The sequence below is a fragment of the Temnothorax americanus genome, unplaced genomic scaffold (assembly GCF_048541705.1).
Source record: "Temnothorax americanus isolate GAGA-0224 unplaced genomic scaffold, ASM4854170v1 Scaffold27, whole genome shotgun sequence".
Taxonomy (NCBI): Eukaryota; Metazoa; Arthropoda; class Insecta; order Hymenoptera; family Formicidae; genus Temnothorax; species Temnothorax americanus.
In genome coordinates, this window is record NW_027509411.1 from 1,533,809 (window position 1) to 1,556,005 (window position 22,197).

The window sequence follows — 22,197 nt, forward strand, 5'->3', positions numbered from 1 at the left end:
GGCAGAGAGCGCGCTTTTAAAAACAAACAACGCGAAAATTGGCGACCGTGCGAGGCGAAGCAGAAATGGAACGAGTCCGCGTTCCGTGCGTTCAGGTGCGTGTCCAGGCACGTGGGACGCAGCCGGGTGTCGCTCTAAACGCTCCCATGTGCTCCAATCTCGGATCGTGTCCTTTTGCTCGTGTGGTTCGTGTGCCACGAACGCCCGCGTTCCGCGCGATTCCCGTCGACATCTTCACGGACCTTCGAGCAAACGATCCGTCGTCACCGTTGTCGTTTTGCACGATTTTCGACAAATCGCACACGTAATCGAATGTCGATTCGAATAAACGTCGCCGCTCGAATTTTTCTGGGGTAAACTCGCTAAGGTATCTCAACCAAGGAACCTCGTCGCCACAGGTAAAAAACGCACGTGGGACACGCCAATTTCTCGCGATCGAAGACATCGTGGCTCACTCTCCGCGAGATCGTCAACCATGGCGACTTCCCAGGATCTGGAGGACGATTGGACCATGCTCTGCCACGACCTCGACAGCTGGACGTACAACGGTGAGGCATAGCGCGGGCATTTCTATATGTATTAATTATAGCGGTACCTTTCGGACGGTACGATCGTAATACGAGGCTCTCGGCGAGACGGCTGATTATCGAAACATTGTACGAGAAGCCGCGAGTATGTTACGAAAGCGGCTCGTGACATTTCGGTCTCCGACGAGACTGTCGACGAGAGTAGATCGACTTGTCTGTTTAAACCGTTTGGAGTGTCCAATGTTCGCGAAAACACAGCTCTCGAGGGTTCTGTCCGTTCCCCTGATAACGCCGCCGGTATTCCAGCTGCTCTTTTCCAAGAGTCGCGCAACCGCGAGCCGTCGTAAGTCGTAAGTCGCTCGTAACGGGGAAAAAATTGTGGGAAGGCGCGCAGGAATTTGCCGGACGGATCGACCGTTAATGCCCGCCGGGGACCCACACGGCGGAAACTTTCTTTTCGATTCATAGAGGAAGATGTACGGTCATTTCGCAGCGCGAAACTTGGCGCCGCGGATACGGCAAACGCATCGCTAAAAAAAAAAAGATTCCCTTTTTACTCTTTGCGCGAGCAAGACGCCGTGTCGTACGTGGGAAAGGACTTGAACGATCGTAATCGCGCCTGGTCGAAGTCTTGTTTATTACACACGCGCGTATAATCCGACGCAGCGCCTTACGCCGCGCGCGCCCGCGCCCGCGCCGTGCCGAGCCGTTTGGCGCGTGGACACGTCGTTCGATTACACACTTTCCTCATTAAATTATGCCGGCATGCGCGCGCGATTACGTAAAACGCGGTCTGCACGCTTCGTCTAAACGCCGCGATCCTCCCGCATTGCATCGCGGCGCGTTATCGTCCAGCAAAAGTGAAAACGCTTGTATATAAAAACTAAATACCATTTAAGATAAAACTTTAGGTGACATAAATATATAGCTAGACAATGTAAAGTAAAAAGCTATTCGACAATTTTAATAATTTTCGGTTTTACTGAAATAAAAAATTATTTTCATGTTGCACAGGGTTTTATCAAGAGACGCTATCGCGTCTCGCACCAAATTTACTTTTTATAAAATACATTTTTTTATAATTATTATACCCAACAGCCAAGTCTGTCGAAAGCAGATCTTATACCATAAGTATCTGCTATAAATTTTGTCGGCAGAAAGACTACAGATTTGATGCCGGTTCTGATATATCACGCCGCGTGATGTCGGCAGATCGCCAACAGAAGTATAACAGAGTCTGCTAACATAATATCAGTCAGCAGATTATCGGTAGAAATCGAGCGGATCCTGCTGGAACTGTTCAGGCTCTGCGCGGTTTCTGTTGGCGTTAGCAAATTCTGCTGGCAGAACATTAAATGCGGACGCAGTTAATTGTCTGTTGACATGTCTGATCAAATCTGTTACCAATCTGCTGACAGACTGCTATCATTTTGCTTATATTTTTATGAAAATTCTACTATGAAGTATACACGGTAAGATGAACACAAAACTCTTTGGGTGCCATGAACAATGCGTTGTCGCATTCATCAAGGTTCATTCAGTTCGCTGTCTCGCGCGCGCCGTCGATACTTTCCCATCGATCCCCGTCGCCTTTCGCGAGTCGCGATTCCGCGGACGATTATATCAGACTCCCGAAAGTTTCACAACGAGCCGTCCTATCTCGTTGTTTCCTGGATATAAGGTCAAGAGTACAGGTGTTTTGTTCGGATTTAATCGATCAGCGCACGCGCGAGAACAATCACACGTGGACGCGTCTCGCGTGAAAAGCCTCGCCAGGAAATATCGCCAATTTTCACGATTATGATCTCAAGATTGAGTTTGAATTATCCTTCCTTGAAGCGGAGAATTTTAAATCTTTTACCATTTCTCATCCCAATTGCTGCGATTTTGGAGGCGGCTTCGATCGAGCTTTGATTGACTCAATTGGCGATTAATTTGTTGAGTAACATTTGTAGTATTTCATTAAAGTAAATAAAATTATTAATTCGATTATAGAGAAAATGTCTTTACAGTTAGGATTGGATCTTTTGGTAGCCTAATAATATTATTCTTGTGAATTTTACAATTCTTCGTCCTATCCACTCCTTAGCAAACCACGCGCCGTTATTAACGGTCTTAAAGCGCAGTTTCAAGCTAGAATAGTACAATCACATGATTATATTGATAATCAATTTAATCACACTTATCAAAAATATACGATATTAAAAATACAGGATATATAGGATAGAATACGGAATATATAAGATATGTTGCGAAAAATAACAGCCCAGTCAGGACCTCGAGATCCAGGTTTGAATCCTGATGCAGGGATCCCTACATTCCGTGCGGACGTCTAAAGCAATTCGATCACTGAGACATGTGGTGATATATTTATCGCGACAACAACAAAAATTATTAATTGTATAATATTGTTTGATTAGAACAATTTATATAATCAACAAATTTGTTGTAATTGCTACAATTAAAATCGATTGAATTAATCGTCGATTAAGTTAATCGGAATCGACGGAATCTGATCGAAGTTGCTCTGGATAACAATAACTTTATCGCGTACATATGAGATTAATTTACATAATTATATAGTTCGGTATAGCTACAAACAGCATGAATGAAAAAGATGTAAGGCGCCAGCAAAGTCGTTGCCTCTTCCGTACTAAAAACAAGATGATCGGAACACAAGATGGATGGAACATACGGCAAAAACGCGGTGAGCAGAGCATGAAAGAAGTATACAGATCGAACAGAACGTGAACTAGGTGAGGCGTAAACCGAACCTAAATGAGAATACATGTATGATATTGGATGATAAAATAACTATATATAAAAAGCAAGATTGAATAAAACAGGTAGATCGCGTAGCTTCTTACGTCTTCTACGTTAAGGATGCTCCAGATGAAGCACGTGCGAGCAGAATACATCCGATATATACGCGAATGTCGAGCGTAGAAAGACCGCGGGACGACACAACAACAACAACCGGAAATAAGTTGGCGCTGCAAGTTCATATTTTTTAATAAACTATAGCTCAAACGATTGCTCTTTATATAATTGCTCCCTCAAAATCAACAATTGCTCCCCTTTTAAAAGTATTATATTTTAAGATATTAAAAAAAAAACGTAAAATTTATAATTTTCACTCAAAAACATATTTTTAATAACTCTATGCAATTAAATCCGGCATAGAACGATTGCTCCTTAATTGCTCCTTATTGCTCCATCATAATTTTTATGATTTATTGCATCTTTATTAAAAAATTAACAAATTGATCATTTCACAAGTGACAACGCCGCCACCTGTCAACATGAGCCCTTATTGACGTTATGCCCGTATCAGACTGCGGATTGGGATTGAGATTGGATTGAATTTTGACCAATCAGAGCAAAGTTTACTAAACTTGAGGTCAGTTTTCTCTGTTTTGATTGATTAAATTTCAATCCAATCTCAATCCCAATCCGTAGTCTGATACGGGCTTAGTAAGACTGAGTTCCCACTGTGCGCGTCACGCGTCGCGTCATCTGTCGTTAAAGCCCTTGCACAATGCCAGGCAACAGGAACAGGAAATAACCAAAAAATCGTTAATTACAACCTAAAAAATTCGAATGCTATGATTGGTTGGCAACAGGCAATAGGCACAGAATTTCCAACGTGACGGAAACTCTGTGTCTATTGCCTGTGTCACTGTTTATTCTGCATTTATACATGATTTCGGATTTCTATTCCCTGTTCCTATTGTCTGTTGCCTGGCATTGTGCAAGGGGCTTTAACGACAGATGACGCGACGCGTGACGCGCACAGTGGAAACTCAACCTAACGTCAATAAGGGCTCATGCACAATGCTGACAGGTGGCGGCGTCGTCACTTGTGAAATGATCAATTTATTAATTTTTTATAAAGATGCAATAAATCATTAAGGTAATGATGGAGCAACGCGTAGCAATTAAGGAGCAATCGTTTTATGTTGGATATACTTGCAGAAGACTGTGAGAAATGTATTTTTCCAAGAAAATAAACAGTTCTTTGCTAAAATATCATACAAAATTAATTATACGAATGGAGCGATTGAAAATCCCAATAGAGCGAAGCAAGAAATAGTTATTCTACCGAAAATCAATAGGAAATGTTGACTAAACTCTTTGAGATATATACTACGTTTACGCGAGCGTTACTTCTGTAGTAACTTACGATAATTCACCCGTTTACGCGGAGTAAATTATTGTAAGTTACTACAAAATCCCGTTTACGCGAAGGAATTATCGTAAGTTACTACAGAAGTAACGCTCGCGTAAACGTATATAGTAATAGTTATGAACAATGGAGCTATTATATTACGTTTGAATATTTCCGCCAATGGCTGCCGAGCCATAGTTACAATGGCGGCCGATAAGTGGCGGCGGCGTCACTTGTGAAATGATTAATTTGTTAATTTTTCAATGAAAATGCAATAAATCATAAAAATTATGATGGAGCAATAAGGAGCAATTAAGGAGCAATCGTTCTATGCCGGATTTAATTGCATAGAGTTATTAAAAATATGTTTTTGAGTGAAAATTATAAATTTTACGTTTTTTTTTAATATCTTAAAAAATAATACTTTTAAAAGGGGAGCAATTGTTGATTCTGAGGGAGCAATTAGGGAGCAATCGTTTGAGCTATAGTTTATTAAAAAATATAAACTTGCAGCGCCAACTTATTTCCGGTCGGACGCAGCAGCACGCGCGCGCGCGCGGCCGACAATATTGCAATTGCGATAACGGTGAAACGGAAACGGCGGTTTTCTCCCGAGCAAATTGGAAGCTTTCCAGAGCGCGTGCGATTCTCTTGCGGATTCATCGCCGGAAAGAAAGAGGGAAAAAGGATATTCCGACGGCGACCGCGCATGATTTCACTCACGGAGAGGTCGTCAAGAGGTGAGATGAGCTCTGCGCTCTCGGGTAAAAGTTCGCGGCTCATCGCGTGGATAGAGATAGATCGGATCAAGATCGCCGATGGCGGTATTGGTGGTGGCGGCAGCGGTGACGGCGTGAAATCGCCGTGATCATTTTCTAACCGCAAGAAACGGAAGGCCGACTTTTCCGCAACTCTCGCCGCGGAATCACGCGCCGTAAGATAATTTACTTGTGCGGGGAAACGTGGGGCTCCGCGAGATGAAATGGAAACGCGAATCACTCATTCGCTTCCCTCTTCGAGACTCCCTGACTCGGAAATTAATCGAGAACGTACTCGTCCCGTCAAATTGAAACAATCGAAGCTATCTCTCTTTAATCGAGTATCTACGCCGGCATCTACGGCTCGAAAGAGGCGTATAATTTTAGGGACAGATGAAGCGGGTTTTCATAAGCGGAGTTTCTTCTGCTCCCTTCGTCTATCGCAATCCTAATTGTCTATCGATCCTGAGAACCTGGTGATCGGTAAGAGGAATCGGCTTCACTACCACGCCACGGTATCAGGCCGGAATAGTAATTTCTTCTATATAATAGCAGGAAGCGCGCGGGGTATATGTATATACGTTCTCGTATCTTCGCAAAGAGGAGACCACGTCTCCAGCGAAGACGAGGAAGACCGACGAGAAATCCCGGGAGGATTACGAAAGTCAGGGGTACGTTCGATTCGCCGCGCCGGCGAGAAGCGTTTCGTATTGTCCATCGATCCTGATTATATATCATTAATGCGGCATATCTGCAGGAGATAAGGCGGGACGTGTTTACCAATAATTAGGAGATACTCGAACCTCGGGGTTTTTCTGCAAGCCGATACTCCTTTGCGTTACATGCGTTACATTGCAGATATTCATTATTACAAACGTGCAATTTCCTCGAGGAAACCGGCGAGCGGGTAAACATCGGTTACCGATGCCTTCGGCTTCCCGCCCAATCGTGGAAAACGAAACGAATCCGTGAGATAGTCTTATCGACGATGATTAAACACCTGCTCGCTCGCGCTCGCCGCTCTACCGGAAGCGGGAACGCCGTGGGATCTCGGTGAAATTAGGCTGAGATAATAATTTGGACTTTGACGATGGGTGGTTACGCGTTACGCCAATTAATAGACGCTTAGGATCATGCTGATCGTCGATTCGACGGTTGTCGAAGCTGACCGTAATTAAACGAATTCATCTTTCTCTTTCGGTCGGGGGGAGGGGGGCGTGGAGGATTATCTCAAAGTAAAAAGAAAAAGAAAATCGGGATTGTTTTCTATTGGAAAAACTGCAATTTATTATTCGACGGAAAGCGTCCCGAATCACCGTTGATGTCTGATGATTTTTAACGGCGGAGACATAAATATACGTTACATATATATTACTTTGACATCGCGCATCGATCTCCAGAGGGACGGGGCCGGTTTTCATAGAGGATAATTAATTACAGCGGGTAGTAACCCGCCTGGCGCGAATCCAAGTCCTTCGCGTTAAGGGGATCCTAAAGCCGTCTGTATAAATACCGGTTTTTTTTCTTAGCACTAATCTTTTAATTGGCTTTATTGAAATGCAAAATTCTTGTCTAGAATTAAAGTACGCATCAAAATCTAGGTCATGGTGGTCGAATTTATATCGAAAACGAGAAAAAATTAATATTTTTGTTAATTTTTGGTATACGTGACGACAATATTTGCTTTGTACAAAAATTCCACAATAAATATCCACAAAATTAGACCGGCATGACCTAGGGACAACATTTAAGAACAATATCGTGCAATTAGATCTAAGATTGAGAGCCGAAAAAAAAAAGATTAGTTTAAATAAACTTTCATATGTGCAAAAGCACATTCAGGTTGACATTGCGTGTAGCGAGAGATGGCGCAGCAATCGAAACAAGGACAGATGCCTCTCGTTATACAAGGACAGATATAGATATATGACATAGAAAACAGGATTAGAAATGTTGACATTACCGACGTCGAGGAAGTTCAGCCTTCACTTTAGGATAATGGACCGGCGACGGTTTTTCGTAAGGTAAACGGCCCAGTTACAGGCACTGTCCTATAGCGTTTTTTCTTGGCTGCACTATCGCCCTGCACTGCCCTGCACTACCCAATAGCGTTGCATTAATGTTGCACTAGTGTTGCACTAGTGGGCAATAGTGCAGCCAAGAAAAAACGCTACAAGTTTCCGGCACCGACGGTACATTTATATTTGTAATAAATAAAGTTTTCGTCAAATATTAAAAAAATTACAAGCAAATTAAAAAGCGTTTTTTACTGTTGATTATTGCATAAACACTTTTTTTTTTAATTTTTCATACTTAAATTACCGACAGTGAATGGGGCGACTCGCGCGTTTCAGTGGCTCCCGAAGGGCATTCCTAGGTGACACACCTTAGTGGTAGCGAACGTCAAACTGCTGATTTTTAGTATTATGTAAGTATTAAAACGTCATAATGGTTATATGAACATGTTCAGCACGAATCACATTATCGATTAGATAAGTAATAGTTTATCTGTATGTTAGTTTTTCCCTTAAATTCCCGATGCCAAGAAGTGCGTCACGTAATGAAGGTTATGTTTCACTTTTTGGCACAGAGTTTGTAATATGTTGCATCATCAATTTTGCTTTATTATTCTAGAAATTGAGGTAGATTTATTGATACTTGTAACTCGAAAATTTATAATAAAAAACATTTTTTATGAAAAAAATAATTCTAATGAATTTTTATGTTTGTTTGAAATTTATTAATTATTCAACACATTTTGACACTTTTTACGCTACAGATAAAGTTTGTTTTCTGTGTTTTATTTTCACCTATCTTATTTTTTGTATTTTAATGTAATATATAAAAAATCTGTTGTAACAGAGTAAGCACAGATAGAGAAAAAAGTGATGGAGACTTTGGACTCTTCGAAGGTAGCTAATTTTATCTCATATATCTTATATTATATGTAGTTTTTGCATAGAGGTTGGCAAAATATAATACCTTCCAGAGAGCTAATTAGTAATTAAACATTGATTATTACAGCTAAAATTATACGCAGGACAATTTAAGTAACTGTGACGTCTCAAAGTGCCGAAAATTGGGCCCGTTGGTGCCATAAAGTGCGGCAGAGCACTTCGATAGTGCCAAAAACGCCGGCAGTAACGAGCATTATAAAAATAATTATTTATTTATTAGAACTGAATGATTTAACTAAAAATATAGGTGAATCTTACTCAGAAAGCTTTAATGCACGTGTTAAAATAGTATGTTTGGGGTTTAACAATATATCGCGTTCGAAAATAATAGAAAATCAGGGTCGCTGCTATAAAGGTGCCTATAACTGGGCCGTTTACCTTACGTCGCGCACGCGAGATGAAGGCCCCGCTAATGGCGCTAGTTATTTACACGACGCCGCCGCGCGGATTAATCACCAGATATAACCCGTGATAACGCGCGGGTTATCTCATTAAATAAAATATTAAACGGTTTCCGCGCGACGTATACCGTTAACGTGTAAAATTACATGTGCGCTGCTCATGCGACCTGCCGTTTCTTATCGAGTTGGAAAGTCGACTTTTCGACTTCGCGCAAGGTTATATCCGGTTTGTCCGTTTGTCAACTATCGGCGGGCACTTTTAAAAGACAGATCTCGACACGCTGGACAAATCTTTACGGCTGTCTTGGTAAAAGCGTAATCAAATCGAGAGAAAGGTTGGGGTGCCGCTCTCTCCCTTGGGATTAGGCCGTGCGACGAAACATCCATCGACATGCGATAAGACATTAATCCCGTTCAGCGTGTGTAACGGGACGGGCGAGTTGCTCCCAAGCATTACCCGATCGAAACAGACATGCTCGCGTATGCATGAATGCACGCGCAAATGTAACGCCAATGTCAGCGCGTAATGAATGCCACCCCGGCTAGAAACGCCTGTCGAACGACTGTCGAAGTCGCGACGAATGATATAATAATATATGAACATGTAATAATATATGAAAAAAGGTACGATATAGGCGATTTAGTCAGGCAAAGTCGATAATATGAGAGTATTAGTCACGTAATATATAAAGAGCAACGAAGAAATCTCAAAACTAAATGCAAAGTGTCCCAATTTTTTCCGGACAAACTTTACTAGTATGTTCTATGAGCAGAAATAGGAAAGAAAATGTTATAAAAACATAGGTCTAAAATGCTTTATTAGAAAGTTATAGCAAAAATACGAAATGTGTAAGAAACAATTTCAGTTAATCCATTTCAAAGTGCCGTCCGCCCACGTCAATACAAGCTATACATCGATGTAACATTGAATTTATTACCCTAGAAAATTGAACCCGTCAAACTAATAAACATTGTAAACATTGGTAAAGACTGTGTGAAGCGGCTAAATTTTCTGTTAGGGAGTCTTCGTTGATATTGTCTAATTAGTCTAATAGAAACCCTTGCATTTCCTGCACACATCACTCACAAAATAAATATCCGTGTATACTTCGTTTATGAAAACTCGCGGCATTTTAGAATAATTGTTCTACAAGGTACTGCTCGTTACTAGTATAAGTTTTTAGTTTTTATGATCACCTTCAATCATGTCAAATATAGCAAAAGCACGATTAGAAGAAACGGATAAAATAAACATTTTCAAGCTTCTGTTATTTTACACCGCAGTCCTGGCAGTAGCAGCAGTATTATTACGCAATGGAACGTATACAATAACGCGAGAGAGCGAAGAAACGAAGACCTATATAAATCATACGACGCGACGTTTATTGCGCGTAGTGTGAAGCATCGTGAACAATGATAACCGGGACTTTCTCCAATATCTGATCATTCCTCTCTGCTCGTTGCGCGAGTCAAAGCGTTACGAAATTCACGCGAACATGTTAATTCGGCTGCGCCGGCGAACTTGCGTGCGAACACGCGTAACGCGAGAGTAAGCCGCTGCCGTTAATTATGCCACGACGAAATAATAAACAAATCGACGTATGTAATAACGTTTCGACGTTCACCTACAATTTTGCCTCGTTCTGCGCGACGGCAACGGGCGCGTTCCTCCGTTGCGTCAACGCCGTTGCAATTTCGCCGCGCGATCCTCAGCGGAGGAAGAAAACGCGTGCGCGCGTTTATGAACAATCTTACGTCCTACTCTGCATGCTCTCTCGGAATTTGCGCATGGTCATTCAATCCTTGTACGGGCAAAAAATTCATAGCTATTTCGAGGCGAAGATGACTGGCCACTGGTCATCAGCGCGGCTATGAGATCTTCCCCTCGCCGCTCCTCTTCCACCTTACCTCAGCGTGGCGATAATGACGCGATAGCCGACGGCGACGGCGGCAGGGACTGTTATTGATCGCGCGTCACGCGCCGCCGTGTTTCATGGCCCATGGCAAAGCAGGCGGTGCGGGACGCGGCGCGGCACGGCGAGGACGCTCGCTATACGCCTGGACGCGACTCAGCGCCTGGCGGGGCAGTGCCAGCGGTGCCAGTCAAGCCGGAGTGACAACGTCGGAGCGGCCGCGTTGCGAGCTGTCAAATTGCCGTGGTTGCTCGCGTCGCTGCTCGCCGTCGTTCGGGATATCGTGGTGTGCGAAAGCCGTGTGGTCAATCCTCGAGTCCACGGCTGCCTGGTCCGAAAGCTTTACGAGCGATCCTGAGGAAGACGGCGGACGCGCCGTCGTCGCAGGTGGCATCGGGAGTAGTCGCCGCCGCCGCCGCCGTCACCGGGAGAAAGTGACGTTTCGGAGTCCGGCAGTCCATGGCCGGCGGCTTTTCGCGAGCTCTTCGAGGTCCGTGAGGCCACACGAGGACACGAGTCTCCCGAGGCTCCCGCACGTCGATTGGCTTGCTCGTGGGCCGTGCGGCGAGCGCGCGCCAATAGCTCCGCGAGCGCACGGGCCAGGCGGCCCCTCGCGCCGCGCGCCGCGCCGGTTCGTAGACGTGGACCCGCTCGGTGTCGCTCGACTGTATCGAGGACGTGCGCACGGCACCGGTGACCACCGTCGCGAGCGAAAATGAGCCTGCTGTCCTCCTCGATCGGCGGCGTCCGCTACCACGCGGACGAGGACGCCGACCACAACATGCTCCAGGGTAAATCTCGGCATCTCAGCTTCTGTTGTCCATTCTACACCTATGTACATCCACGCAGGGGATCGATACTTTGTCAAAGTCGACGCGCTCCGCGATTAATTAGTAAATTTTCGAAAAGCGATGATAAAAAAATGTCGTTCGAGATCTCGCCTCTTGAAAGTGTCGTCCTCGCGATACGCGGTACGCGCCTCCGATGTCAAGGCCGCGGCTGCTATCATCTCGCCAAGGGTGCGCAGGTGCGACCGGCGCGGCGCCGGAATTATACCGGGGTCGATCACGAGAACCCCATGACGCGCGACGGGTGATGGATCAATGAGAAGCGACGAAAACAAACGTGCAAATGTGAAACGCGCGCAAAGTCCACTCTGGACATCGCCTCTTGCATAATTGCAAGAGTGAGTCAGCATACAAACCGCCGTTTACGTTAGAGAAAATGTTATCGCGCGAGGTAAAAATTCGATGTTACGCCTCCATCAACCGCGTTTCTCGCGCGTCCTTTTTGGAAACGGCAAAAGTTTATCCTCCCGTGTTACATCGGGATGGAATGGTTCCGTAGTCGAGGCGGCATGACTCATCGATTTGTCGCGCGATACGCGCACCCGTCGTGTTCGTGGGCGCCGTGAGTGGAAGACATTCAAAGCGTCGACTCTTGAAGATATTCCCCTCGAGGTCGCATTTTCACCGGAGCATCCACGAACGTCTTCGAAAAAGCGAGAACTCGGAGATTGTCGAGTCGGGAGTCGGGAAACCATGGCAATCGTTTCCCAGAGACTACGGGCCCGATATTTTTCACTTTAACAGACTATTAGCATCTCGCATATCACTCCCTCGTCGAATAATCTGCAATTTTTCACGGGACAATCTCGCCGGTGATCGGCCACCGTTCGCTCACTGACTCTTGAACCCGCGTTTAATCGTGACCGCGAAGAAAAGACAAAGACATAAAAGAGGCGCTCGATAATAAGCACCAGTTATGCGCGATTAAATTTTATCATGTGTTATTTTCATTCGACCTGTTATTTTCGTCGACGCCGCTCGATTTCCACCCGATCGATCGGCGGACGATTCGTTCGACTGGTTCGACAACTCCTGCACATGCTTTTCTTGGACGGAGCGGAATTTAATTAATATACGATTTATTAATTTATTCTCACACCAAAGGTTAAAGTTAAATTATTTCTTGTAATTTAGTTCTAGAGTGAGGAAAATTCTAAACGCCCGCGGCTATCCTTCGTTTTCAACCGCAAGCATCGTTATGTGTTACGCCTCTGCTTCAGGAAAAGATGCGCGTTGAACGTCAGAGACGAGATCTTCCGTGAGATGTATGCGACGAGAGGATCACGTGTATAACGCCAGAAACGCGAGAGTTTTATGGATATTGATCGGCAGGAGTATTTTAGATCGCGGAGTCTGCGCAGCATGCTCGGCGAATTTACATCGCCGAGCGTCGTGGAGTTCGCGGCTTGGCATTAATACGCCGTGATGGAAGCGTAGGTAATTTACGGAAGAAAACACACCGACGGCTTGCGAATCACGGAAGTTTCGCCGTTTCTTTCGCCGAGAAGATGCGCCTCGAGTTTTGCGCTCGAACAACTCGCCGTAAGACCGTTGTCGTGGTCGGGGCCATCGTCTCCGGACCGGTCTATCGCGCAATCCATTCACATCCGCGCGTACGCTATTAAGCTATTAAAAGTGGCCGTTCGCGCGCGGATAATGGAGCGAGCAAGCGCGCGAGCAAGATAAATAAAGCACGATGATTTATGCAAACGACTCGCGCCATTGCCGGTCGCGTTCTGGTTGCTCCTTCCTAGCTCGTGCAGACTGGCATACCTAATATCGCCGGCGAAGGAAATGACGGTTGCGCATATTTATGATCCACGCTCGAGGCACTCGCGCATGGAGCTCTCCGCGTTTAATTCCCGCGTAAAAATCATGGTATGTAGGGCACAAATAATATGCAGCCCGACGACCGACTTGGCCGCCCGCGGTAGTGACAGACGATTAATCGACAACTACAGTCCCGCGCGTTCCAGAAAAGTACTGTCAATTAGGAACGAAGGCTAAATATACGCATGTACACCTATATATTCTTTTTATTTCTAACTGGAGCATAGGGCCTCTATGAATTTGTTCTATTCGTCTATGTTTCTGGCAAAATCTAATTTAATTTTCATGATATCTTATTGTTAGCTCTAGAGCTTTCTTCCGGGACATTTTTTGTGTATGTGCGATAAAATTAAACACACACACACACACACACACAAAGTTTTACAAGAGATTGAGAATAAAAATAAATGTGACAGGATTGTGCGTGTCTTTGGGATCTAAAGGTTAATCACCCTAAAGAGCGAAACCCCGCTTGATAGGTTGCTATGAAACACCCTCCCTGATGTTTTCCGTACATATTGTGTATCGATCGTCTCAATGCAACGGTTTCAAACTTGAAGGTCTGATGGATAACTATTTTGCTACACTTAAGAGAATATTCAAAGAGAAGTTGCGAAGTACTTCCTTAGCATGACAATCTCGCGATCATCTGTCCTAAGAAATTTGTTGTCGTCTAATTTTATAGTGGCGATTATAATCGGCAAATAAATCTATCATCTAGAAAAAGCTACCGTATCGTCCGCGATAGTATTTTGTTTGATATTGGTAATTGGCTATCTTATCACGTCGATGCGTCTTTGCACTTTGAACATCACCCGGCGAATATAAACAGTTCGAATAGTAATTTTTGAGTGAGATAGTTTCTTAAAATACAATCGTTTTATCTTCTTTTTAATTAAATGTGTGATCGATTCGATATAGATCACCTAAATAACAATTTCCTCGTAATACTTGACGATTAACATATTATAGATGAGCAATGCCGTGCAATCTGCTCCGTAGTAATGCGATCGATATTGCAATCTCTTTTTCTGTATCTCGACACTTCAATAGGTACCTTATAGGATGTCTCTATTGTTATCGAACAGCGCCGCGAAAGAATCTAAGAACACGAGAAAGGAAATCAAACTTTCTCGTCGCGTCGCCTGCAATCAAAATATTATACACGCTTATTGCCATCGGCTTCGAAGAAACGCGATCTCTTATTGACTCTTGTCTACAGATAGACAGATATCTTCCCGCCGAACTCCCGTAGCTCTATAATAATTATGGGATAACTTTAAAACTGATCCTGATTGGAAATAGTGGAAGCGAGAACGACGTTTAAATTTCGTCGTTGTCTGCAGAAGCAGCATGAATGTGCTTCTCTATAGGGTCTGTTATAGAGTGTCGCTTTTCTTCATCTTTGGTCGTCGATATATATTTCTCGATTGGTTTCAATCCCCGTATTTAGGTCTGATTTATTTTTGCCGTATCTTCACTCGGGATATTTTTGTTAGACCAGTCCAGCCGCTATCTGCTTTATATACATATTTCCAATGGTGAAAGCCGCTCTCTGATAAGAATGTTTTCACAAGCCCCTCAATCGAGGGCTGCAAAGATTGTCGAATCATTTTTTACTTACTTTCCGAGCTTGTTCAATGTTATTGAACATTATCGAACATCGTCTTTCACTCTAGAAAGTATCGAAGTCGCACGACATCTTTGATCGAGCGTATTTACATTATGATTAATTGACAGGCAATGATATCAATGTCGATAATAATTTATAATTTTCAATACTGTCCCTCGGTGAAAGGAGGAAGGAGATGATCTAGTTTCGAGAATCGTTCCACCGCAATCAAAATCGACATGCTGGATATGCTTTCGTAAACGACTGTTATAGGTAGCTAAAGTGTGAAAAACAAGATCAGCGCGCTTCAAGGAGGTTCGATGGCTTCATCGGAGGGAGTAGTGGGACGCAGGGGTTCTGGAAACAGCGCACTAGCGTTTGAAGTAGTGGGAATGAAGGGAATTGCTCTGATTGGTCGCCGCGTGCGCATAATGCGTGCTGCTGTTCACGTCGTTCACGACCGTGGCAGTCTAGCAGACGAAAAATCAAGCAATTTATGCTTTAATAATTAATTTTTCTACGAAATGTGCGGTAACTTTCCCCTTTCTTTCGCGCATTTATTTGTAAATTATTAAGTTACATGTGCATATTTTTCTTTCCTTATCATTTGCATTTTTTCTTGCACTTATTTCATTCTGAAGGTATATGCAATATATCATTTCCCATAAAAACCTATGTTAAAAATGCAGCCAGTTTCATGAAATTTTAATATGTTGTTTTGGAATGCAAAATAGAATTATGTGAATTTTTTGGGAATTTTTTACCGTCCCGTTTTGAAAAAAATGTAATCCAAAAATTGTACTTTTTAAGTTTTTGGAGTAGATTTTTTTTAAAACGGGACGGTGAAAAATTCCTAAAAAATTCACATAATTATATTTTGCATTCCAGAACAACATATTAAAATTTCATGAAACTCTCTGCATTTTGTTGTAGTCATCGAACCTCCTTAACGCCTGGCACCCCTGGCGCAAATCATTCACGTAGAGATAGTGTACGATGATTGAATTTAGAAAATATCAACTCGCTAGAAAAATATATTGATCGATAAAATGAAAGAGCCAAGTAACGTTCATACGCAGTACGTTCTTTTTTTTTCTTACGAGGACCGCTGCGAACGCGCGTTAATTAGTTCCGTTTTATCGGACCCAGCCTGTTTTGGAGTGAAGATTTCAGATATTTTGTTTCCTGGCACATAGTTCATGCGGTACTCGTTAAACCGGAATTCCGGTGTCTATAAAGAGTGCGTTATTGAAATCGGAAAGAGCGCGCGAGTTCAAACTCGAACGGCCGCAAAAACAGCGGCTGCGTTAACGCGTGTCGTACATCAACCATCGGTCCGCGAACTTTCCAATGTCGCGTACCTTTTCGCGTTTGCCTCGCGGCTAAGTGGAACGTACACGTCCACGTTTATATATTAGTCATTTTCGTACCATAAATATGGCCGCTTTGTCGATTAAGCTGTTAATTAGCGATTACGTTCTCTCGAGCGACGGGCAATTGGCGAAGCAATGTTTATCTAATCGAGAGGAAAGTTGCGTTTCTTTGACGAGAACTTGATTCGATTATAATTATTGCCTCCGGGAGTCTCTCTCTCTCTCTCTCTCTCATGCGCGCGCGCAGTTGGACATGATAGGGAAGAGAGCGCCGGACTCTGCCATGTGCACATTGTTTTCTTTTTGCACGCGAGAGGAAAAAGGAAAGAAAAAGAGAAAGATTATATCTCTCCCTGTCTTTCTCTTGATTCTACCAATCAATCTATACTTATCTATCTACCATACATCAAATTGTAAAATTATTAGAATTATCAAATTGAGCCTTTATTAACTTCGACGTATAATCCGTATAATTTCTTCGGGATTTTCCGCTTGACGCTCGCAGTGCCATGGACGCATTAAAAGCTTTTAGACCGTTTATTTAAAAAGGGCTTATCGCGCTCTCACGCATTTTTTGCTGTATATTGATTCTATTAAGATATTTTGTGTTCCATTAAGTGCAGAGAGATAGTCATCTCTCATCGTAGTATATAATAGATGACAAAAGCCTTCTTACTTCGGGCGCACGCCGGCTCGATTAATCGGAGCGTTTAGAGAGGAACACGCACGACTCTATCTCGCGCAAAGCCATCACGTTCTTGACCCAGCGGGTCGGCCGACTAAAAACACGACGGACGCAGAATCGTTACGCTCGCGTGTAACACTTCGGCCAATCTCGCAGCGGTCGGCCCGACCTAAATAGCGGCTCCCGCGCAACGTATATTCATCTGTGAGAAAACGTACTCCGTGATTGTTTAATCGCGGACGACAAAACGATATCGGCGAGAGAGAGAGAGAGAGAGAGAGAGAGAGAGAGAGAGAAGCAAAGGAGAGCCGGTGAATTTTAATCCGGCGCGCGGCGAGACGTCCGCCGCGCCGTGCCGCACCGGCACGAATCTGATCGGACGTCGACTCTTGGTTCGCCGAGCGATTATATGCCCAGTAACGGTACAAGGTGCAGCGCGCACTCGCGGCGCACTCGCGATGACCGAGGGAGACCCTCGTAGAGATGCCTATCCTCGCGTAGAGAGATGCACAGCCGGTGAATCTCCGTGACCTGGAACGGAAAGGCTCCACACGGCGCGGTGGCCGCCTACCATAAGTTCTCACTTCGAATATATCGAGGGATACGTCCATAAGATTGATACGCTTGCAGACCCGCCGATCGCCTGGTGATCGATCGATCGATCGAATATTTTTCCAAGCTGTATAAAAATTCTCTTCCCGTGTCCCGTCGATCCCGCCTTCGCCAGCCATCCATTCAGCGGCCACGAAGTAATAACGTAACACCGTTACACTCGTCGATAGAATTATTTAACGTTGTCTCGCGATAACGCGATACAACTCGTGGGAGAGAAGGAGAGGAAGAGAGGTCAGGAGTACCTGTATACGGAGAGACAGACCGTAAAGATAGAAAGTCGATGCAGGTGCGCGACGAGAATAGCGCCACGCTGGCGCTGATTGGCGTATAAAACTGACAATATCCCCCCGTAATTATTCGTCTCTTAAGCCGACAAGGATGATAAGCCAGGCAGATGTTATCGCGCACCCAAGACGCTACGTCGTTCCCGCTAACTATCTTTCGCGAAAATTATTACGGAGATAATTCCGGCGTATCGTGTATACTTATGTACGCGTTACGTTACGGCCGCGCGCGCCGATCTGTCTCTCACGAATAAATAAATCCCTCCTTATCGTTGCAGGGAACGACGGTCTCGTTAGAGAATCTCTCTCTCTCTCTCTCTCTCTCTCTCTCTCTCTCTCTCTCTCTCTCTTTTTGAAGTTACAGAGACTTGGAAACTGTGCTGTGTGTATCAGATTTATCTTTGATTTGCTGAAAGACGAGCATATAACGCAATATTGACGTATAGAAGATTGTATTTTCTTGGCTGTCAGATGTATCGTATCATCTACATGGGCTCGCCAGCATATCTGAGTGAACTTTTTACCCCACTTAGCCCATCGCTCAGAAGATCCACTCGAATTGCAATTTCTTCTTCGCAAACCTTCCATGTCCCAGCTTTTCGAACGGAAATATATAGAAATTCCTTTCAGATATCGGCCATCTATTTTTGGCACTCTCTCCCGGACAATATTACATCAGCTACTACTATTGCAGTTTTTAAGAATCTCCTCCGATCCTACCTGCTGTCATCCGAATTCTCAGACTAATAAGTTCCTTAGATATTTTAGCGTGTAGTTGTGTATAGAGTACTCGTAGTATTCTCTTCTCCTAGTATTACCTACGTTTGATGTTGCATTGTGTTTCTTTAATTTTAGTCTGCTTGTAGATTATGTGCTTTTCTATAGTATTAAGTTGCGTTTAAAGTTAAGTTGCGTGTCACTGTATCTTTATCTTGTATATTACTATATTTTGCTATCTTTGCCCTTTAGCTATGCTTGGGCATAAATATACTTATCAATCAATCAATCAATTATTCAATCAATCAATCAATCAATCAATCAATCAATCTCTCTCTCTCTCTCTCTCTCTCTCTCTCTCTCTCTCTCTCTCTCTCTCTCTCTCTCTCTCTCTCTCTCTCTCTCTCTCTCTCTCTCTTCCCGCGTATCGAATCCCGGCAATCGCCGGACCGACCACGGCCTGACCCAGATGCACCGGCGCGGCCGCGGTCTCTCTCGTTGACTGTGCACCTCCTCGCGACCCGCGGGCGACGCATTATTCATCGCGGGATCCTCCCGCGGAAAGGCACTGGGTGAGCGTACGGTATGCGGCATGCGCCTGTTGCATTCCCGCGCCGTGTTACTTCACACATACTCGCATACCTGTTCCAGTTCCTGGGCGTGTATCGCTCGTCTCCCCTCTTCCTCGCGATCCTCCGATCGCCGCGGGGCGATCGGGAGGGCGAGAGGAAACGGAAGATACGGTAATAAACTGCCGCGCACGATTGAGAAAAGGCGCGGAATCGCGCCTTCCTTTCGAACGAGGTAATACCGCGACGGTATATCGTTTCCACGTGCCATCACGCGAGACACGTACACCGCCGCGCCATGTGCACGCCGGTCGATGTTACGTCAGCGCGAAAAGGCCGAATGTGGAACGAATTATAAAAATCTCGTAACGCGCGCGAAGGTCACGCTCGGCGTACCGCGCAAGATCGTTGCGTGAACGAAAGGAATTATGCACACACGTATTAGGACACGTATAGATAATGAATTTGTCGATGCTTCTTTTTCTTTCGTTTCCCCTTTTTCCCGTATTCGCCAACCTATTCGCGGTCAGCGCGGTGGGGGAATGAATCCCGATCACTCCGCGTGCTTCGAACAGTGTGTTATCCAAATTGCTCGGCCTCTCAACATTACTCCGAGAATGTCTCGTCGCGTTGCGCGAAAAGAAAAGAGAAAAATCCAGGCTGATGTGCGCGCGGAATGGTAACGCTTTCTCGCCTCCTCGTGCGTGGAAAACCAAAGTAATCTTCGCGAGAGCAATTTACATTTCCGGACGGTGTTTAATGCCGCGCCGCCGGTTTCTCGACTCTTTCACGCACGATATCGCCGTAAATTAAAAGCGGGCGTTACTTAATTTGTTTTTTTTTTCCTCGGCGATCACGATCGACGCAGATCCGGCCGGTCCTCAGGCACGCCGATACAATGATCGTTTCGCGCTGCCACTTGAATGCTCTCGCGGGACGCGGGTGTATAGAAAAGGGAGAGAAAGAAATGTCGGTGGCCCCGATGCAGTCGGCGCGCGCTTTTTTTTCCATCGTAATTCCACGTCCATAATTTACCCTGGCATTGTTACGCCCGTTTCTCTCGTTACCGACGACGCGTGATACTTGGCCGCGTGTGTGCATCTTCGCACGCAATGCGGTCACCGGTCACTCGTATGATTTTTGTCGAGCGCCACACGCATATCCGCGCAGCGGCGAGTCTCTTTCCTCTCTCGACTCTCGGCTCGGATACCATCGTGTCACGCACGATGAATACGGTAATGTTACTCGCGGATTGTTACGATTGTTTTTGTCAGAATATCTAATTGTTAGCAAACATATCTCGAGGATATGTGCATGTTAGATATTTTCCCGAAACGGAAACAGGGTAGCATTGTGCATCTACCAAACATCTCTTATTTCTCAAAGAATAAAGACTTATGTTGGGGCTTAATATATTGGAGCTTAATGTATTGATAAACGCATGTAGTTTTTAATTTGACGCGGTATAATATATCTACAATTACATAAAAACCTTACAATATTGTGAAGTAAACCTAATCGAAAATTGAAATAAAGTGTATTTTAATCAGACATTTCGATCTTTGTTGAGATCATCTTCAGTGGTATGTTCAACTTGCGGAGTCAATTATTTGTTAAATTACTCTTATTTGTTAAAACACTTGAGGATTCTCGGCTGAAACTGATGTATCCAGTGAACACAATATCTCAATATCGGGACATAAGACGTCATGGAGACATCTTAATGACGTCTTTAAGATGTTTTATGTTTCAATCTGGGGTATGTTTGGGAACATATTTCTCCATAATAACGGATATTTTGTTTTCTTGGCAAACAAACGTTCTTTTCTGCTTCTGTTGCGAGACGCAACAGGCAAACCGGGCAAACGTGATTAACTCTTCGTAGTCACACATGGGTCATTTTGACCCGCGCTTAAGTTTGAAGCTAAATATCGGTAAGTGCCTGGCTTAAAATGGGGCTTGGACTGTCATCTACCAAGAGTTTGAAGTATCCTCTATAGGTAGAGACCGTTAGTCATTTGACTAAAGCGTCAGCGTTTATATGACAGCGGTTGCGAAAACATCGTGCACGAATGCGGGTCACATTGACCAGTAGTGTGACTAGCACGTAATTTTTAGTTTAAAAAAATCGAATTTTTTTATTGTGCTTAAAACAAGCGTCTGAACCGTAAGTGTGACTGTGGCACCTGCGATATACTTCTTTTACATTGTTTTTATAATAATAACGGTGTTATTATTATAAAACGGTTGCACTGACTAAATGACTTTTTTGTCGTTTTATAACGAAAAAACAATAATACTTATATTTTTGTGTACTCAGGATATCCGTAAGAATAATAAAACACATTATTTTCTGATAAATTCACATTTTTTTCACTCCAAAATCGGGCCTCTTTATATAGAATAATACCTTTTTTAAAACGCGCACTAGAGAACTATTTTTTTTCTTAAAGTGTCGTATCTTAGGAGTATAAAAATTAAAAAATTAAAGTCATCATTTTTTAAGTGAAAAAGCTACTTTTTTACGCATGTACTTGTTCACGATTTTTTTTCAACATGTTGCCATTTGATTTCTCACAAAATCGCAGTTGTTTTATATTCTAGAATGTTCAAGAATTATTTGAACCCGATCGGACCGATATTATTAAAATGGCAACCATTCAAAATCGACTGGGTCAATATGACCCAGTATGACTAACACGGGATTCTACAGAAGTGTGACTACGAAGGGTTAAAAAATGCTCGATTAGAAAAACTGAGACTATTTTGCGATCGTGCGTAACGATCACAAAGCCGTGTCTGCGACGTACAATGTATACCTTTTTTTCATAAATCATGGAATTAAAAAAATCGAGGTTCTAACTATAAAATTCTCATTTTGCATGTAGCCCACGTGCGTCGGCACTACAAGCGCGATTGTTGGTCCATCCGGTTCATCGC

The 22,197-nt window shown here is 43.9% G+C and overlaps 1 protein-coding gene across 2 annotated transcripts in view; it reads left to right on the plus strand.

Moving 5' to 3' along the window:
• Positions 1 to 167: 167 nt before the first annotated feature.
• Positions 168 to 22,197, plus strand: part of Centrocortin (cerebellar degeneration-related protein 2-like) — a 36,764-nt gene continuing 14,734 nt past the window's right edge. Inside the window, exon 1 of one of the 2 annotated variants that reach the window (XM_077409835.1) lies at positions 168 to 548. In XM_077409835.1, the coding sequence (XP_077265961.1) occupies positions 476 to 548 (73 nt within the window). In that variant the 5' untranslated portion in view covers positions 168 to 475. Of the gene's footprint in view, positions 549 to 10,847; positions 11,516 to 22,197 lie in introns of those variants that run through there. The other variant, XM_077409834.1, reaches the window with a different exon arrangement.